Source organism: Borostomias antarcticus, assembly GCF_949987555.1.
Source record: "Borostomias antarcticus genome assembly, chromosome: 21".
Taxonomy (NCBI): domain Eukaryota; kingdom Metazoa; phylum Chordata; class Actinopteri; order Stomiiformes; family Stomiidae; genus Borostomias; species Borostomias antarcticus.
In genome coordinates this window covers 3,453,446-3,472,217 of record NC_140254.1, presented here as the reverse complement: position 1 = coordinate 3,472,217, position 18,772 = coordinate 3,453,446, and the positions used below count along the sequence as shown (strand labels likewise).

General features: G+C 44.6%; 3 protein-coding genes across 3 annotated transcripts; 1 reads left to right on the top strand and 2 right to left on the bottom strand.

Moving 5' to 3' along the window:
* Window positions 1-325: 325 nt before the first annotated feature.
* On the bottom strand, window positions 326-7,765 carry nr1d2b (nuclear receptor subfamily 1, group D, member 2b). The gene is made up of 8 exons (XM_084455258.1): window positions 7,417-7,765; window positions 4,499-4,738; window positions 4,325-4,413; window positions 3,899-4,043; window positions 3,040-3,779; window positions 2,745-2,930; window positions 2,370-2,580; window positions 326-2,102 (listed from the first exon to the last, which is right to left on the bottom strand). Exons 1-8 carry the CDS (start codon window positions 7,433-7,435, stop codon window positions 1,906-1,908), a joined length of 1,827 nt encoding a protein of 608 aa, XP_084311384.1. The 5' UTR covers window positions 7,436-7,765; the 3' UTR covers window positions 326-1,905.
* A 3,751-nt stretch (window positions 7,766-11,516) lies between these two features.
* Window positions 11,517-14,103, bottom strand: rpl15 (ribosomal protein L15). The gene is made up of 4 exons (XM_084455455.1): window positions 14,070-14,103; window positions 13,264-13,445; window positions 12,653-12,789; window positions 11,517-11,876 (listed from the first exon to the last, which is right to left on the bottom strand). The coding sequence occupies exons 2-4, from the start codon at window positions 13,433-13,435 to the stop codon at window positions 11,571-11,573; spliced, it is 615 nt and encodes a 204-aa protein (XP_084311581.1). The 5' UTR covers window positions 13,436-13,445; window positions 14,070-14,103; the 3' UTR covers window positions 11,517-11,570.
* A 1,095-nt stretch (window positions 14,104-15,198) lies between these two features.
* Window positions 15,199-18,287, top strand: LOC311323445 (cathepsin K-like; the record flags this gene model as incomplete). Its single annotated transcript, XM_084455676.1, has 7 exons — window positions 15,199-15,293; window positions 15,465-15,587; window positions 16,119-16,286; window positions 16,600-16,824; window positions 17,156-17,321; window positions 17,926-18,031; window positions 18,188-18,287. Exons 1-7 carry the CDS (start codon window positions 15,207-15,209, stop codon window positions 18,285-18,287), a joined length of 975 nt encoding a protein of 324 aa, XP_084311802.1. The 5' UTR covers window positions 15,199-15,206.
* Window positions 18,288-18,772: the final 485 nt, after the last annotated feature.

The following is an 18,772-nucleotide window of genomic DNA, read 5'->3' as shown; positions in this document are numbered from 1 at the left end:
AGGAGCCAAGACAGCCGCAATACATTTTGAACATTGATTGAGTTCCCCTGTGAAAACCATGTCTTTGTAGACCGCTGTTTGGCTCTGCTACAGCAATTATAATTATTATTATCATTTGGTCTCACGTCAAGACCAGAGCATAAAATTAAGGCTTGGAGAGGCATGACCACACCTAGTTCAAAGTGTGCATGCTGAGATCCAATCAGCAACACGGGGCATTCTTCTATGGCCTTATGGGAGTGTAGGCGTACCCAACACGGCGTGAGGGTGAAGCAGACCGAATTTACACTGGTGGACAAAATTTCCCCTCACTGAGAGCTCGTAGCTAGCTCATAGCGCATACTGTAGTTTTAACGAAATGGAGCTCAAAAAAAGAAAGCGGAGGCAGGAAAACACATATTTTAATTGTATGGATATAGAATATATATTATTCATTAAGGTATTTATATAGAACTCTATGTATACTGCTATGATTTCACTGAGGAAAACGGGGTACAGGACAACAGCTCAGCAATGTAACGCACACATGGACAGCTCTATCAACTATCAAAAAGGGGCAGACAAGCTGGAGGAGAGAAAGTGACTGAAATCACTCACTGACATGACACCAAACACATGGCATAGTGATATCCTACACCAGCAAATCAACTACAGCCCTCACGTCCAGGCCCGTAGCCAGGGGGGGATCGAGTGGATCGAACGAACCCCCCCCCCCTCACGACCAAAGGTCCAGAATTCCGGGCAAAAGGTCCAGAATTCCGGGCAAAAGGTCCAGAATTAAGGGCAAAAGGTCCAGAATTAAGGGCAAAAGGTCAAGAATTAAGGGCAAAAGTCCCCCCCCTGGAAGTTTTCCAGTTTCCCAGCAGGTGAGTGGTTTTAATAGCCTACTGTGGCTGATCGGTGTACATCTATAATTACAGTCATCTACAGTCTGTACAAGTTTGAAAATTTAGGAGACAAATCAGAGAAATTCAAGTTTAGAGGTGCTCTTTTTCATCTGAGACAGTGGTAGCTGGTTGCTGAAAGACAAGAACCTCTGTTTTTCTCTCCCTCCCTGCCCCCATGACAGCAACATGACATGTGTAATCATGTGTACTGCTGTGGACTTCTGAGTAAACTCACCATTAGTTTCTACAGAACAGTGGCACCAAGGAAACACAAATAACAACAGATTGTTTAAAATCCTCCTTTGAGATGGGGGTTTGGTAAAGAGAAAAGTAAACAAAAAAAGTGCCAGTAGAGATATTGAGTCTTGAGGTGCTGAGGTCTACATGTTCCACAGGCTGACATCGGTAATCTTTTGGCAGTTCATGTCTCCTCAGAATTTCCTGATTTAATGTCAGCTTATATAATATTCATCATAGATCAGTTCAGGTGGCCATTAGCGCATCAATAGCAATGGCGTGTGATGGACCACTATGCAGAAACAACCTCCAACATAATCTTAGAAGTACAGATCTAAGAGAACTTAAAAGCAGTCATGTATTGCACTAACAGTGCAAAAACAAGTCTAAACTATACAAACGGTGCTCTCTATAAGAGTTTTGCAGTTGCAAACATTTTTCTAAACATCCAAACACAAATAAACATTAACATTCTGCCTGTTTCTGTGAATGTGTGCGCATTAATCACACAGAATAGGCCTTTTGGCCCTACAGTACAATAACTTAAATGCCCCCGCCCCCCCAACCCCCTTATATACCCACACATTTCCCTAGTTCAACTTTAAGAGTGGGGGGGAAAAGTCACATGAAGTGGAGGGCTGGAATGAGAGGGTTCTCTGGAGCCCTCTGGAGTTCAGAGTTCTGCTCCAGTGTCCAGGTAGGGGTGGAGGGGTTGGTGGTCCATGCCTGTGCCAGGCAACAGACTCTGGCTAAGGCTCCGGGTCCCAGTGGTGGTCCTGGCTCAGGGGTGGACCTTGAAGGCCAGCAGCTGCTCAGAGTGCATGTTGTTGAGAGAGCGTAGGTCGGGCAGCTTGAGCAGCAGCTTGGTGAAGATGGCCGTCTCGCTGGGGTGGTTCTTGGTGACGAGGCTGCGCAGCGCTCGGATCAGCGTTTCCTGAAGCGCCTCCACCGAGTTCACGTTCTCGATCCCAGAGCGGTCTGCGGGGGAAGAGGGAACACTGCAGGTTAGGCTCCGCCCTTACAGTCTCTCGCCGTTCATCAACTGCAAACTTGGCTGAGGATCTACCGAGATGGGTATAAAGAGTTAGTAGAGGAAGGAAAACATAACAGTGCAAGGCTACAAGACCGTCCTTGAGCTGATATGACCCCGTGCAAGCAAACAAAAATATCTTAACCTAGAAAGTGCTTGGACTCTAAGTAAATGGAAGGAGAGTGGAGTGATCAGGTTATGGGAGCGGGACGCACCAGCGGAGACCAGAACCACGGCGGTGAACAGGCTCATCTCCTCCCCGCTCAGGCCCAGGCCTGTCAGCTTCTCGCTGAAGTCAAACATGGAGTTGAGGAGGTCTCCTGTGCCCATGGCCCTCAGGGCCTCCACCCTGTGCTTCTTACCACCCAGGAAGGTCACCGTGCGGTCCTTCACATCGAACAGCGAGGAAAAGCGCACCACTAACACCTGCCAAGGGTCATAGCAGCACACCGTAAATCTGGGGGGCCAGGTTTCCTGACCATTAGCCATTACCTCAAAGACTACCTCAGCGATGGAGGTTACTAGCTTATCAAAGATTCTGGGAAGGGGGAAGGGGAAGTAGGTAAATGGCAGTATGTAGGTGAGCGTACCTCGAAGGTGCCAGCCTTGAGCAGGCTGACCTGGTCATGCTGGGAGAGGTCTCTGAAGCCAGGGATGCGCTTGGCGAACTCTACCACCTCCCTGACGGCCGGCGTGAAGCTGCAGGAAAACTCCTCCCAGATGCCCGGGCCGGACTGGTGAGCATCCACATGGAGGGACATGTTCATAGGACACACCTGAGGGGGGGGGGGGGCAGACAGAGACCTTGGGTTAGCGTACCACACGAACACGCACTCTTAAATTCGTTCTAAGTGAAGCGTACATATATACAGAACAAGTTCTCACCAGATGCCTCCTGTTGCCGCCACTCCACAGTGGCCCAGTGAAGCCGCCATTGGAGGTTGTCTCTCCAGTATGGTGGCCTCTCAGACAGCCATGTGTGTGGGTGGGACAGTGGCCACTGGGGGAGCTGTTGGGCAGTCGGTACGAGCACTGGCTGGGCGGGCCGCCTTCCTGGTGACGGGCTTCGGGGCGTTGAGGAGCAGTGTTGGTGTTGGGTCTCTCTTGAGCGGCCACCGTGGTCAGGTTGTTCTGGCGGTTCCAGGCTTCCTTCTCCATCCTCATGCTGCTGCTGCCAACTGCACGCTCCTCCTCCAGCCCTGGGGAGGGCGGGGCCTCCGCAGGGGGGCTGGCCTGCTCCTGGTTGTACATGAAGATCTCCTGGTGGGCTCTGGTCACCGTGCCGATGACCTCCTCCTCCCCGCTGTCGGACAAGGCTGAGCTTGGGCTGGTATCCATGGCGACCGGGGGCTCGGGCTCAGAGCTGGCCTCCGATTGGTCGGACTGGGGCGAGGAGGCCAGAGAGAGAGAGGAAGAAGGGGCGTCTTCTGGGGTGGACTCCACAGGGCAGGCCGGGGGCTGGTTGATCTGGGGGAAGGGCTGGTTGACCAGGGGGAGGGGCTGGTTGACCAGGGGGAGGGGCTGGTTGTGTAGCTGATTGTTGTTCATCATGTTGTTCATGGCACTCTGCATCTCCAGCAGCATGCGCTGCTTCTCGCGCTTTGGGATTCGGCCAAAACGCACCGCTAGGGAGACAAGAGAGAGAGACTCATTTAGACTGGTGTTCTTTAGCCGCCTGCCTCCCCATGTTATTGTAAAACGCTATAGTTCCGGTCCCACTAAAGGAAGTCGGTCAATTACTCACAGTCTCTGGACATCCCCACCAGGAGACACTTCTTGAAGCGGCACTGCTGGCAGCGATTCCTATTGATCCTCATGATGGAGCAGCTCTCGTTCTTAAGGCACTTCTTATACTGGATGTTCTGCTGGATGCTCCTCCTGAAGAACCCCTGGGAATTGGCGCACGCACGCACACACACACAGAGGAACACAGGTCACATGTCATTGACATCACCACACAAGGTAAGGGGGGTGGGGGGGGGTGTATGTGTTGGATGTCTCCCAGGGGGCTCTGACAGTAAACTAGGCCATGGTGCAGCAAGGCCTATGGATATAAGTATGCCTGGCAGAACAGCTTTCAACTATTTGGGCTCCATGAAGATAGCTATGACCCTGCTAGCCATGTCAGCGTGCACCCGATCTCGTAATCTTTTGGTTTTTCCGTCCTCACCTTGCAGCCCTCGCAGGCATGGACCCCATAGTGGAAGCCTGAAGCGACGTCACTGCAGACTTTACACAACAGCACCAGGCCGTTGATATCTGCAACAAGAGAGATATCAAAGGCAACGTGATTCAACTGCACTCGAGTCGTCATCTGCCACATAAGCCAGTTAAAGCCACTCACTCGTAATGCCACATTTGGCAGTGGAAGATGAGCGCCCCGTCTTCTGTGGCCCTGCGTGGGCGTGGCCACTAGGCACCCTTGCTGTAGTTACAGGCGTGTTTGTCGGTTGGCCCCGGCGACGGCTCGGGGAGGAGACACGAGGTGGGGAGGAGGACTGGTAGCTGCCATCTGAGCTGTCGCTGTGACATGACTCGGGGCTCGAAGAGGAGTTTGTCGAGCGGATGTAGGCTATTACTCCCCCTGATGGACAACAAGAGGGAGAGCATGGGGGTTACTGACTAAAACGTCTGACAACTCTCCTATAACTAATGGGCCATTCCATGATTTTGACACTATTTAAATATGTCTTTCAATTTCAAGTAAATTTCAGCATTCAGAAATCTTGGTAAGCCTTGGCATCATTTGAAACAATGCATTGGCCTGGCCTGCATTTTTCTAAAAACGATTTACACAAAATAAAATTACTTAAGCTGTTTTACATTCTAATAAGTTATATTTTCCTTTACAAAAGAAACAGCATTGTGATTGGACTGCATAAGGAGGGCAGTTCATAATAATGGATCTGACACACAGCTCAGCAAGGAGAAGCAGCAGACAGACTGCTGAGTTCTTTTTGTGTGTGGCGACGCACCAAAGATAGCAAATGTCCGGTTGTTAATCCCTCCCTCCATCGGGTTGTTGACCTGCAGTTCTATGTTGCTACCACAAGAGGCAGTGTTTTTTTGTGCATGGCTGTAAACCAGCACACCTAGACAAGAGGCAGTGTTTTTTTGTGCATGGCTATAAGCCAGCCCACCTAGAATAGCGTTTGTCCGGTTATCACTCCCTCCCTCCCTTCGGTCAATGTTGACCTGCATTTCTCTGTTGGCACCACAAGAGACAGTAGTCCCAGCACACCAAAATAAAGAAGGACACCAAAATCAACCTGCCGATGCACAAGTAGAGTAGCGGTGAAAGCATAGGACTCCCACCCGGGAGATGGGGGTCAAGGCCCCAGTGGGGATGATTTTATGGGACTATACCACAAACGTCCACATGTTCATCTTTTCACTCCAACCTTTACCCCTTGCCTTATAGGTCAGATCCTGTCCCAACCCTAACCCATATTCTAACCCCAACCCACACTAGGGACTGGAAGGACACCAAAACCAACCCACCGATCTCCACTGCACAAGTAGAGTAGTGGTGAGAGCATAGGACTCCCACCCAGGAGACAGGGGTTCAAGGCCCCGGTGGGGATGACCTTATGGGACTATACCCCAAACCTCCACACGTTCATCCTTTCACTCCAATCTTTTAATCCCTTACCTTTGTCCAGAAACAGAAGTTGAACCAATTGCAGCAAAATAGCTAACGTTACAGGAATCATCAGTGTAACTGCTTTAGTCACTGACCGCTACCATTAATGTTATGGCAGCTGCTGCTAGTTGTTGCAAGCTCGTGAGATAAATGGCTATCCCCCTCTTATTGTGCTGGATTAGAATTGGAAGCATTGGAACTGATGTGTCCAGGCGACAAGACCTATCTTAATTTATCAGACATAATTTCATGTAATTTCAGTTCACAGCTATTTCAGTGGCGTGACTATCTTCCGTTCGACCAGTCCTGAACAGAAACAAGCCAGCCACGCACATACGCCTGGTTTCAACACAGGCGGATCTGGATTCTTCCTCTCCATTCTAAATGGTTAGATAACACCTATTACATAATGCCAGTTTCAGAAGGGTGTGTAGACTACCCTGACTATCCAATAACTCTCTCTCTCTCACACACACACACACACACACACACACACACACACACACACACACACACACACACACACACACACCCCAGGACATAAACATTAAGCAATAACAATTAACACATGTTTAAGAGAACTGGACACACAATGGACTGTGGCGAACTGCCTTTGCCAATGAGCTATTAAAATTGTCTTTAAGCAGGCTAGCTTTAATTTACTAAGCGCCTATTGTGAATAGGGTTAAGAATAAACATATTTCATAACAAACATCCTTTGGTAAATGCATGTTAAAGGTCATGGGTGCCTCCCATTGATCAAATCTACAAGATTGAGAAAGGCAACATGCATTCAAGTGACACAAGGTTTTATTGAGATTTCGGACAACTAAATAAATTTGTGATCCAAAACAGAAACTTAATTAAAATAACTATTAAGTTAAGAAAAAGTATGAAAATGGTTTATATTCTGTAATGTGTGTTTAAACACTATGAAAATAATATATTATCTGTCAATCATGGCAATATCAAGATTCATGATCTTATCTTAAGATTCAACAATATGCATTAGGTACCTAATGATTCTATTCAATTGCTGTTACTACTAATAAAGGCGTTGGTTAAGTGAAACAGCAGAATTTCACTGTATGTGCCCATTGTTTATGTAACACGTGGAGCGGACATGTTCCATGCAGTAACCAGGCGATAAAGTGGGTCAGCGTTGTCTGCTGCAAGAGTCTCACGTGTATCCGCAGCGTCTCTCCTCCAATGAGAGAGGACGCACGGCGAACGTAAACACAGGTGCACATGGCTAGACGGACCGGTCCATGTGAGAGAGGAGCTGCAGTGTTTCTAGAGCCAAATGGTTATGTATTATAAACACCTCCTCAGTGGCACTCCTAACCCAGTTTAAATTACACGTTTAGAGATGTTCCGATCAACAAAGGTAATACACAGTAACAGTCAGCATACAAAATCAATACATGTAGCAGAGGTAGGAATCATAATGCTAATAATTTCCATCAGAAAATAGGTTACACAGGTAAACTGGACATGAGCAATAGGCCTGCACGACCAAACACAATATCGTAAATGACAGTAGCTGACTTGAATAACACACCATGGGCAATTAAAGCATTGCACATCTTTAGAAGTGAATTGAGTATAAAATATATCACCAGCTTTTGTGGATTCCATGTCCTCTTGACTTCCGACAGCCCCCTTTGCTAACTGAATTCGGAATCCGTTTTTCCTATTATTTCAGCAACTTGATAAATCGCTGGTTGATACTGGATTATGAGTTAAAACATTTAGCTGCAAAATAACAGTTAGGCTAACTGGCTATTTTGTCGTTAGCTTGCACGCAACTGTAACATGAACGCCAAAATCAGTTGACATTAGTGCTATTCTTTGATTTGAAATTTCTATCAATTTTACTAGTTAATTTTAACTAGTGTGTTCAAAATCTCTAAATGAAATTGAATGTATCCAATCAGGTCGAATTAATCGAACCCTTTCTTTCTCCGATGTCGAACGTTCCAAATCAATTAGGCTATTTGGCCTTCTCAGTGTAGATCAGCGTTATCTGCTACAGCGGAAAAACAAGATACATTTTCTTATTCCGATTGAAATAAACTCGTTCTTAAATAGACTGAGAATGGCGACTCCTTGGCAAACCCACTGCGCTAGCTAGTACTTAAATGACTGAAGTAGTGCACCAACCATGTGACCCACTTCAATGACTCCTCCTTCCTACAGCCTACCATTGGTGTCAATGTAACCCACTGACACTTTTACAATTCAAAATGAGCGTCGAAGACAAAAATGACAAAATCTGGGGATGGCAGGTGAACCTTTCATACCTTGCCCACATTTGTTAAAAGTACAGCCATACACTATCAATCACAGCTCTGAAAATATGATTAATTGAAACCAAAGTCCCAAAATACAGTGCTTCCGGAAAGTACTCACATCCCTTCACTTTTTCCAGATGTTGTTGTTAAAGCCTTATTCCAAAATTAATTACATTATTTTTTTCCCTTGTCAATCTACAGTGAAAAGTGAAAAACGTGTTTTAGAAATGTTTGCAAATGTATTAAACCTTCGCCCAGGCTGAGGTCCTGAGCGCACTGGAGCAGGTTTATCAAGGATCTCTCTGTACTGTGCTCCGTTCATCTTTCCCTCGATCCTGACTAGTCTCCCAGTTCCTGCCACTGAAAAACATCCCCACAGCATGATGCTGCTGCCACCATGCTTCACCGTAGGGATGGTGTTGAGGTGATGAGCGGTGCCTGGTTTCCTGTAGGGATGCTATTAGCCAAGTGATGAGCGGTGCCTGGTTTCCTGTAGGGATGCTATTAGCCAGGTGATGAGTGGTGCCTGGTTTTCTCCAGACGTGACGCTTGGCATTCAGGACAAAGAGAGATGAGAATCTTGTTTCTCATGGTCTGAGAGTCCTTTAGGGGCAAACTCCAAACGGGCTGTCATGTGCCTTTTACTGAGGAAACGCTTCCGTCTGGCCACTACCATGAAGGCCTGATTGGTGGAGTGCTGCAGAGATGATGTCCTTCTGGAAGGTTCTCCCAACTCCACAGAGGAATGCTGGAGCTCTGTCAGAGTGACCATCGGGTTCTTGGTCACCTCCGAGGCCAAGGCCCTTCTCCCCCGATCACTCAGTTTGGCCAGGCAGCCAGCTCTAGGAAGGGTCCTAGTGGTTCCAAACCTTCATTTAAGAATGATGGAGGCCACTGCGTTCTTCAGGATCATCAATGCTGCAGAAAAAATGTTGTACCCTTTCCCAGATGTCTCGGAGGTCTACAGACAATTTCCTTGACTTCATGGCTTGCTTTTGGCTCTCACATGCACTGTCAACTGTGGGTTATTATTACTTTACATACAGTACAGTAGACAGGTGTGTGCCTTTCCAAATCATACCACCATTAATTGCATTTACCAACTAATCACTAATCTCATCACTGCCAAAGGGGCCTCAACAAAGCACTGTGTAAAGGGTCTGAATAATTATGTACATGATATTTCAGTTTTTGTATACATTTGCAAACATTTCTAAAAAACACAAAAAAAAAACTTTTTTCACTTTGTCATTATGGGTTATTGTGTGTAGATTGGTGAGGGAAAATTAATTTAATCAATTTTGAAATAAGGCTGTAACATAACAAAATGTGGAAAAAGTGAAGATATGCGAGTACTTTGTGGATGCACCTTAACTACTTATTCACAATAAAAGGGTGTCGAGTGCATAGTGAATGGTTATTAATATAACCAGGCGAGGGTACACCAGGGCAAAAGTCGGTATACATATTTAATAAAATGAGATGAAATTAATGGAAAAACCTTGTGTTGGATGTCATACATACAGTAGCATACTTAATTTACCACTTGGATGAGCTAAAATGGACACAGCATGTTTCCAAAGACAAATTAATGGGTGAAAAATAAACTGATACGTAGCCTATACTGTGCATGTTTGTGAAACTCAAAAAAACAATGCATCAGAATATATCGTTAACAAGTTTTATCAATACATTTTACAGCCATATAAAAATGTACATTCTCATTGTCTTCCTACTTAATACGTATAGACCCCTGGATAATGAAATGCAATAGATTTCTCAGTGCATTTTATAGGAAAACATCTATGGCTTTAGCCTAAAGCATTAGGAAGGTAAACAAACAAGTATGACAGCTGGCTTGGGTGTAGCCATTTCCCCTGGCAGTCTCATTGCCAGATCCCATTTGTTTGGCCAGTCACCCTGAAAGCTATTTGAAGTAGGCAGTACACCCCCCCACCCCCCCCCACCCCACCCAGTAAAGTATTGTTGTTTACTGGGTGGGGTGGGGGGCTGGTAGGCCTAGTCACCCCTAACCTGGTGACCAGAAAAGAAGCTGGAGAATGACAGAGGAAAGTAATGGCGCTCCAATGTGGGAGTAATGTGATAAAGTTCTATTAACTAAACATTGTTCTCATGCCTTGCCTTTGGCTATCACCAATTCTAATTGAGCCAAATGTGGCACCGGAGCCACCGGTTCCTACAGGGGCCGTGCATTTAGCTCAATTATATGGTAGGCTACATTAGTGGTAGGCCTACTGTGTGTGGCTAGGTTGGGTTTGCCCAACTGTCAAGATGTTTATCATGTTTGTATTGTGGTTTATATCGGCTTGTCATACCGTTTGGTTAGAAGGTTTTCTCAAGAATCTCGCCTCGACCATAGTCTAGGCGGTGTGAGCTGCACTTGAGAGGCAGGTGAGGCAGATGCTTCGTTTCTGGTGGTGGGAAGCAAATGTAAGAATAGTGATGTTCTGGAACTGCTGAAGATGGATGTCCTAGGCTGTCTAGCTGGGCTATCTGGCCATTGGGGGCACTCTCTGTGGTTTGAGCCAGAGTAACAGCAGCAATAAATGGTAAATGGACTGCACTTATATAGCGCTTTTCAACCTTAGCGGCACTCAAAGCGCTTTACAATGGCCTCTCATTCACCCATTCACACACCAATGGCGGTAGCTGCCATGCAAGGTGCTAACCTGCTCATTGGGAGCAATTTTGGGTAAGGTGTCTTGCTCAAGGACACTTTGACATGTGGACAGTCGGAGCTGGGATTCGAACCGCTGACCCTTCAATCATTGAACGACCCTCTACCAACTGAGCTACAGCCGCCCTCAATAAGAGTATCCAGAGGGCAGCGCGTGCCGGGCACAGATGCTAGTCTAGTCGTTGCCAGGGCCACAGGAGTTTGTGTCCATTCACCATATATTACAGTATTGTGGTGACACTGGTTAGATCAAAAAAGAATTCCAGTAACACAAGCAGAGCAACTACTAGGAAAAATGTTCTGCAACTTTCCTAAAAAGTCTTAAAATTACTCATTAACATTTTTTTAATTTTATCAGCATTCTATTACATTACTTGGCAGGCATCATAATACTACAGATAGTAGATCTGTCGCAGACCTTCAACCCAAAATTGGATCTAGAGGTGTAATTCATTTTAATTTTGGTGGGGTGGGCCCGTTTTACATCAGTCTAGCCTACGTTTCTGCCCCAAATCCTTCATCCTTAATGTAAATTTGGATTTTGTCCTGAATTGTGCCTTTTTGTTGTCCTTACTGCTGTAACATGAGAATTCCCCCCCCGGGATCAATAAAGTCTTTCATTCATTCTGAAGAAAATAAATCAAATCACTATAAAAGGAAACAAGTCATCATTCAACACACAAGGATAGCCTAAGATATACAGTAATCACATTGGCACGGACACCTGTCACCATAAAAAGGTTGTTTATTTTCTTAAATGTACAGACATCTAGAACGCTCCCTAGCGGTAACGGTGCAGCTGCAGGGTGTTGCGTCTCCTCCAGCATGCACGGCGCGAGCCACCCTTGGTCAGGTGGAACTTGTGGCCCTTGCCCAAGCCGCGGCTCTTCTTGCCTGCAGATGTCAGGCCACGCATCTCTCTGTGCTTGTGCACTGGCTTGGTGATCCATTGGGTGTCTGGGTTACGCCTGATGGCCTTGTGGAAGATGTCGACCAGGATCACCTCGAAGAATTTGTAGGTGGAGTCCTCACCCACCCAGTAGGAGGCCAGGACCCTCAGGCCTCCGCAGTGGCGGCCAGCACGCTCCTAGAAGTAGCAAGAGCGCAGGTCAGAATTGGCAGGCAAGCGTAGGAAGGCAGTTTGTTATGTTACCCAGTGTCAATCAATACAAACTCAGAGCAACATCACACTGGGATAGACCAAGAAAAAGAAGAAACGTTTATCGTGGTGAGAAGACTTGATTTCTCACAACTACAAGGTGGAAAACGGACACGGATCAATATTTTAAGTCCGGGCTTTGCTGCACTACCAAAACTCATCTAAGAAGATTCACTGTCATATTAATTTCTTTGGCCAAATAAAATATGCTACAAACTCATAGGGATGCTGCAGTTTCCAAACAAATTGGAAGCCAAACTCACTACCAAAACGTAACCACGCCGGTACACTGTATTCTCAGTGTCTTTGGTCAAATAAGACCTCTGCCACAAATTCATTGGGATGCTGTAGTTTCAAACGCCAAATTGGACGCCAACGTCATGGAACACTGCACTTCTCAAAATACCTTATGTCTAGGCGCAAGTATATTACGATGAAATGTTGTTCTTTATTATTATTATTCTTAATTGTTTTGTTTATGATTGTGTATGATTGTGTGTTAGCTCGTCAACACCACAAGTGAAGGAAACCTCAGTGTAACGACTTGAAATAAAGGTTTGAAATGAAATGAGCAATATACGGCAAAAACACTAGTTAACTTGAGCTATTTACGGAGATGGGGAACATGAACAAAGCTTAATGGACAAACTGTTGTGTTGCAAAATCATTGCTACTGTTCAAGTCGCAAGTGTGGAGGAACTCACCTCGGCGGTGGACTGCAGGCTGCGGGCAAACTTGATCTGGTTGACACCATGGTGCACTGGCTTGCCGTAGGTGGCACCCTTGGGCACGGGGCGCTTGCGACCACCACGGCGCACACGGACACGGTAGATGACGTAGCCTGGTATACAGAAAGATCGGTGACTTAGACTGACATCACTGTAGCTGGTTATGGCTTTATTTATTGTGTCTACTGGCAGCTGAGCATCACCCAGGTATGTTACACATTAGCTGTGGATGAGGTGAGCTACAGCCCCCCCCCCCCTCCAATAAGATGATTCTTTGGGCATAGACTTTGAGCATCTGAAAAGGCTTGATATAAAAACAATGTATTATTCAGATGATGCAAGAAAGGTAATACTTTCATCACCACAGAGATAATACATCATATCCTCCACTCATACTTTCAAGGAGACTACACAGGTGTTGCGGTAGGCGACTGCATGAAGTCATCCACGCACAAGCAATCTCAAGAGACTTCTTATCTGTCATCACTTTCCTATCACAATGAGATGTATAGCATGATTGTGAGACATTTCACACAATGCTAGGCATGACACTAAAGGTCTTTTGAATTGAATGAATGGGCACCCACCTTGTTTTGCCTTGTACCCCAGCCTGTGGGCCTTGTCGGGTCTGGTTGGTCTAGGAGCACGGTGGAGACCGGAGAGCTGGCGGTACTGCCAGCAACGGACGCGGAGCAAGAAGCGCATCACATCGGACTGCTTCTTGCGCCATAACTCTTGTATATACCTGTACGCTCCCATGTCGGATTATCTGATAGAAATGGATAACATGAAGATGTCACATGAGCTATCGCGGCGAGGATAGCTAGCTAGCCAGCTAGCGTAGTTAGTGTTTACAACATCAGTCATTCTTGAAGGCATGGCTAACTAGCACTACAATGCAGCTGGTAACTACGGATCACTTGATAGTTTCATGCAGACAAAAGCATCATTAACGTTACAGGACCAAGTCAGCGTGAGGCATGGTGTGCATTCACACAGTGTCTAGATAGCTACAACATTAGCCAACTAGCTTTAGCTTGATAGCCACCTATAGTCATTCATAACACAAGCTGCCTTGCCAATTCTTAGAGCATGTTTCACGCGATTCTAATTTAACAACTGGTCACTTCTCCACTTCTCAAATAAACCAGTGGCAAGGCCACGACTGATCTTCTGGCCCCGGCAGGACAGCGGCCATGGAGCGGATACCATCTCCGTGCCATTTCCATGTTATTATTAACATTCAAAGATTAAAATACTAACATTTTAGATGATACACCCTTATATGAACTACTCAAAAGCTATGTGCAGAGTGAATCGATTAGATGACTTTAAATTATCATAGATTTTAGTTGGATTGAACATAGTGAATAACGTCAAAATGCTCTCTTACATGATGGCGTACCAGCCGGAAAGAAAGAAGAAACGTTCCCGGCATGCTTTAAGAAAATGCCAGTGACGTGGTTCCTGATAACACAGTCTACTTTGGGAAATGTAGTTCTTCATAAATCGTATCAATGTCTATGATTTATTTATAGTGCAACATGTGCAAATACATTCCTAGCAGAGATGTGTAGCCCATCTAAGTGTTTTGATGTGGAAAAATAGTATTTTAATTTAAAAAAAAGTTATTGACTTTTGGATATAGATTTACAGTATAGGCTACTGTTCAATTTTGAAATTGAATTCAGTCTCATTCCAGATTTAGTTTTTTGGTAGAAATTGTTGTTGTTTTTCTCACTTTCTTTTGAACCAGTGGGCTATCACCGAACATTTAGAGAGAAAATCCAGGCTAATGATCATTGGTTACTGTATGTTTGCTAATTAAACTTAACTGAAATTGGATACACATGATAAGACAGATGGAATTCGACTCAGAGTCAAAAGAAACTCAACTTCCTCTTCAAGCCTCTTCAACTTCCTCTCCTTGAAGTCGTGCTCTGGTTGTAATAACTGACATGTCAAAGTTGAGAACCTCATTGTCTTTCTCCTGACAGAGGGAGGTTGGTCTCACCAAGCTTAAACATGCAGTTAAGGTAAGGAAGAACTTCCCTCACCTACATGCTCTGATTTTTTGTTGAAGGGGTAAGCGGAAAATGCATGCTGTCAAACATTTGGATTCACTAAATGCTAAATAATTTCATCAGTACTTGTGGAGACGTTGTTAAGCTTTTGAAAGAATTCCGTTTTCAAGGTGGTTTAGTAAACAATTTACATGGATGCATGGGAATAAGTAAGGGCTGTGTGCATAATTATTACTTCAATAGAACTAATGCCAGTTTGTGAGGTGCTTGACAAGGGATAGTCAAGGGTGGGTTCTACTGATGGTAAAACAAGGTTTTGAAGTTCCTCTTTTTAAAATTACTCACCCAGGTGTGTGTTGGGGAAATAGGCAGCATCAAAGAAAGATAATAAGCAATGTAATAAGCGATTGTAAAAAGACACCATAGCGTGATCAATCAAATTCACCTGAATTCTTTCTTATTGTTTTAGCAGGATGTTCGTCTTCTTTCTGTTCTTTCTGATCTGCATGGTCTGTGGTCATGATGACCTGTCTGACCTCAGTGAGCAATGGGAGGAGTGGAAGAGCTTGTACCAGAGGGCTTATGACAATCAGGTGGGATCATCACGCGATTTATGTTTGTGAATTATGCGGGAAGGGGTGTAGATACTGTATAAGAATGGCTTGCTGTAGGTGTCAACCTTGGGCACTGGACGTAAATGAATATGGGATATGCACGTGTGTGTGTGTGTCCTTGATAATCACTCTATCACCTGTCTATTTCAGGTTGAGGTTTTCCATAGGAGAATGGTGTGGGAGAAGAATGTGAGACTGGTGCATAAACACAATGAAGAGGCCTCTGCTGGACAACACTCTTTCACCATGGGAGTCAACCACTTAGCTGACATGGTACCTCTTTCCTCACATACACTCTTGTGCCGAAATGTAGCTGTTGAAATGTTCTGAACATTGTAGTAATCCATGACTTCCTGTCTAAATACATTTATAAACTGGCATTCGTGTCATCAACGCAATACTGTAGCTGATGTTGAAGTGCACCCAAATTAGCTTTTTTCATCAAAATTCATCAAAAGCTTTTCAGTGTTGCTTTGTCCTTATGCCAAGGAATATAAAATCCAGATATCTTTACGAAATAAGATGGATTTAGCTCAAATTGTCACAGCATTATATGCTTTATTGTCTGTCAAATGTCTTATACTTCGGTCATTTCGTGTGTGTATGTGTTTGTGTGTGTGTGTGTGTGTGTGTGTGTGTGTGTTTCAGCATTGCCACCTCCCGTACACCATGTGATGTGTGTTTCGCTGTGTGACAATAAAGGTGTATGTTTTTTGTCTTACAGTTTTGTATGCGAGTAATATGGTGTTTTGGAATTTGGAACTCACATGCGGATACTGATCTTTGTCAATGTTTTCTATCCAGACAGCAGAGGAAGTCAACACAGTGTTGAATGGCCTGAAACAGGAGGACCTGAACCGTGATAACTGGACTTTAAACCCAGTGCTGGACATCTCAACTCACCTCCAGTCCACTCTCCCACTGAGTGTGGACTGGAGGAAGAGAGGCATGGTCAGCCCAGTCCAAAACCAGGTACAGTACATCCACAATGCTGTGGACCAAGGGGTAATAATCAGTATCCAAAGTCAAGAGAATTATATGCAGTATAGATGAAAAGAATGTGCAATCCTGTGTTATTACGTTATTATCACTGTTGATGTGATGCAAAAAATAATGTATCATTTAAATAAGCCCTTCTCTAAAGCATACACAAAAGGGGAAACCACAGAAAACATATTTTCACATTTTTCTTTCTCTCTTTCTCTCTCTCTCTCTCTCTCTCTCTCTCTCTCTCTCTCTCTCTCTCTCTCTCTCTCTCTATCACACTCACACTTACATAATGAAGGGGATGTGTGGATCCTGCTGGGCTTTCAGTGCCGTAGGGGCACTTGAAGGACAGATGAAGAGAAGAAACGGGAGCTTAATTCCTCTCAGCCCCCAGAACCTGGTGGACTGTAGCACCAGTTATGGCAACCACGGTTGCAAGGGGGGATACCTCACCAAGTCCTTCAACTACGTCATCAGCAACAAAGGCATCGACTCTGAGAGCTTTTACCCCTATGAGCACAAGGTAAGCTATACTGTACAGTGTGTGCCTGGCTTGCTCTTTGTAAGAGTTGTTGATAGTGCTCACAATAAAAGTTTTAAGCTCCAATACAGTATAGAATTTACATCCTCAGTTATATATGTGGGTTATATTATATCAGAATATGATATGTGAGAGACATTGTCCATGATGGCCTGCAGTTTGGCCAGCATTCTTCTCTCCGCAACTACTGTCACTGAGTCCAGGCTGACCCCCCAGTACAGAGCCCGCCCTCTCGATCAGCTTGTCCATGTTGGCTGAATGCTAATATATGAACACTAGAGATGTTGAATGTGTCTTTTTCTCGCTCAAAAAGGATGGACAGTGTCGCTACTCTACCCAGGGGATGGCTGGCTACTGCCTTGGTTTCCATATCCTGCCACACGGGGATGAGAAGGCGCTGCAGGCTGTTGTTGCCAGTGTGGGGCCTGTGTCAGTCGCCATCAATGCCATATTACCGTCTTTCCACTACTACAGAGGAGGTAAGCATTGGACAAGTTCAGGCTGATCTTATGGGTTGTTCTTACATTGCTTTCACCTACAATCCTCTGGTAGTGTTAGGGCTCAGATTGTGATTTGGTGTGGGTGTTGTTGCTTGCAGTTTTCTCATAACCATTTTTAGGTGAAGAGCATTCCATTAAAAATGTGAATAGTGTAGTTAGTTAAGAACTGCCAGTGCCAGTGACTAATTATAGCTAACTTAACGTCATTTGTCTTGATGCTTTTAATGTCTCATGTAAAGCACGTTGAATTGCCTTGTTGCTGAAATGTGATATCCAAATAAACTTGCCTTGCCTTGCCTTACAAGTTGAATGCATAAGAAGTATTGGATCCACACAGATAGATAGATAGATAGATAGATAGATAGATAGATAGATAGATAGATAGATAGATAGATAGATAGATAGATAGATAGATAGAGAGAGAGAGAGAGAGAGAGAGAGAGAGAGAGAGAGAGAGAGAGAGAGAGAGAGAGAGAGAAAGAAAGAGACAGGCAGACAGGATTGTGCAAAAGAACACACACACACAAAACATGGGCACCTTTTCACAGATTTATCACCAGTGTGTGTTTTTTTTTCTATGCAGGTTTATATGATTCTTCAAAATGCAACCCCAAAACAACAAACCATGCTGTGCTAGTGGTGGGCTATGGTACCGACAAGGGCCAAGACTTCTGGCTAGTGAAAAACAGGTAATGTTAAAATCTACTGTAAATATCTCAGTAACTATGGACACAAAAACAATTGTATGATCAAAACAGCTCATATTTTTTATTTCATATCATCCATGCAAGTGGTTATAGAATGATAATCAGTGAATGTTAAATAATCGTCTTTGGTGCTTACAGCTGGGGGACTGCATGGGGAGAAGGAGGATTCATCCGAATGGCCAGGAACAAGAACAACCTTTGTGGCATTGCAACCTTTGCCATTTACCCGACACTGTAGGAGTTGGCTGTCATCACATTGCTTGTCAATATACTAGTCATCCATAAACTCTCTGATATCCATCCCTTCAATCAGAACAACCATATCGGAAAGTGCTTGTGTGTGTTTCGTGTGTGTGTGTGTACATGTATGTGTGAGCCATCATTGTTAGAGATATTGACGGATTACAACACACAGTTTATTTTTCTAATTTCAATTTGTGCAAAATTTGTTGATTGGTTTACCAGTTTTATGCTGGTATGATTAAGTTTGCCATTAAATGCTTTTAAGTAGGCCTCTTAAATTATTGTATTCATGTGGTTGTTATGCTGCTGTGAGATTATAGTGACTCTTTCTTGTTCTTTTTAACACAAGATTTAGACCAGTGTGTTTCAGTCTATCATTCAGTTTTGTAAATTGTTATTGTCAAAATTTACAAAAGGTTATTTCATTGTATAATGGAATATGATAAACAATTTAATCAATTAAAATGTGTCATTCAGACC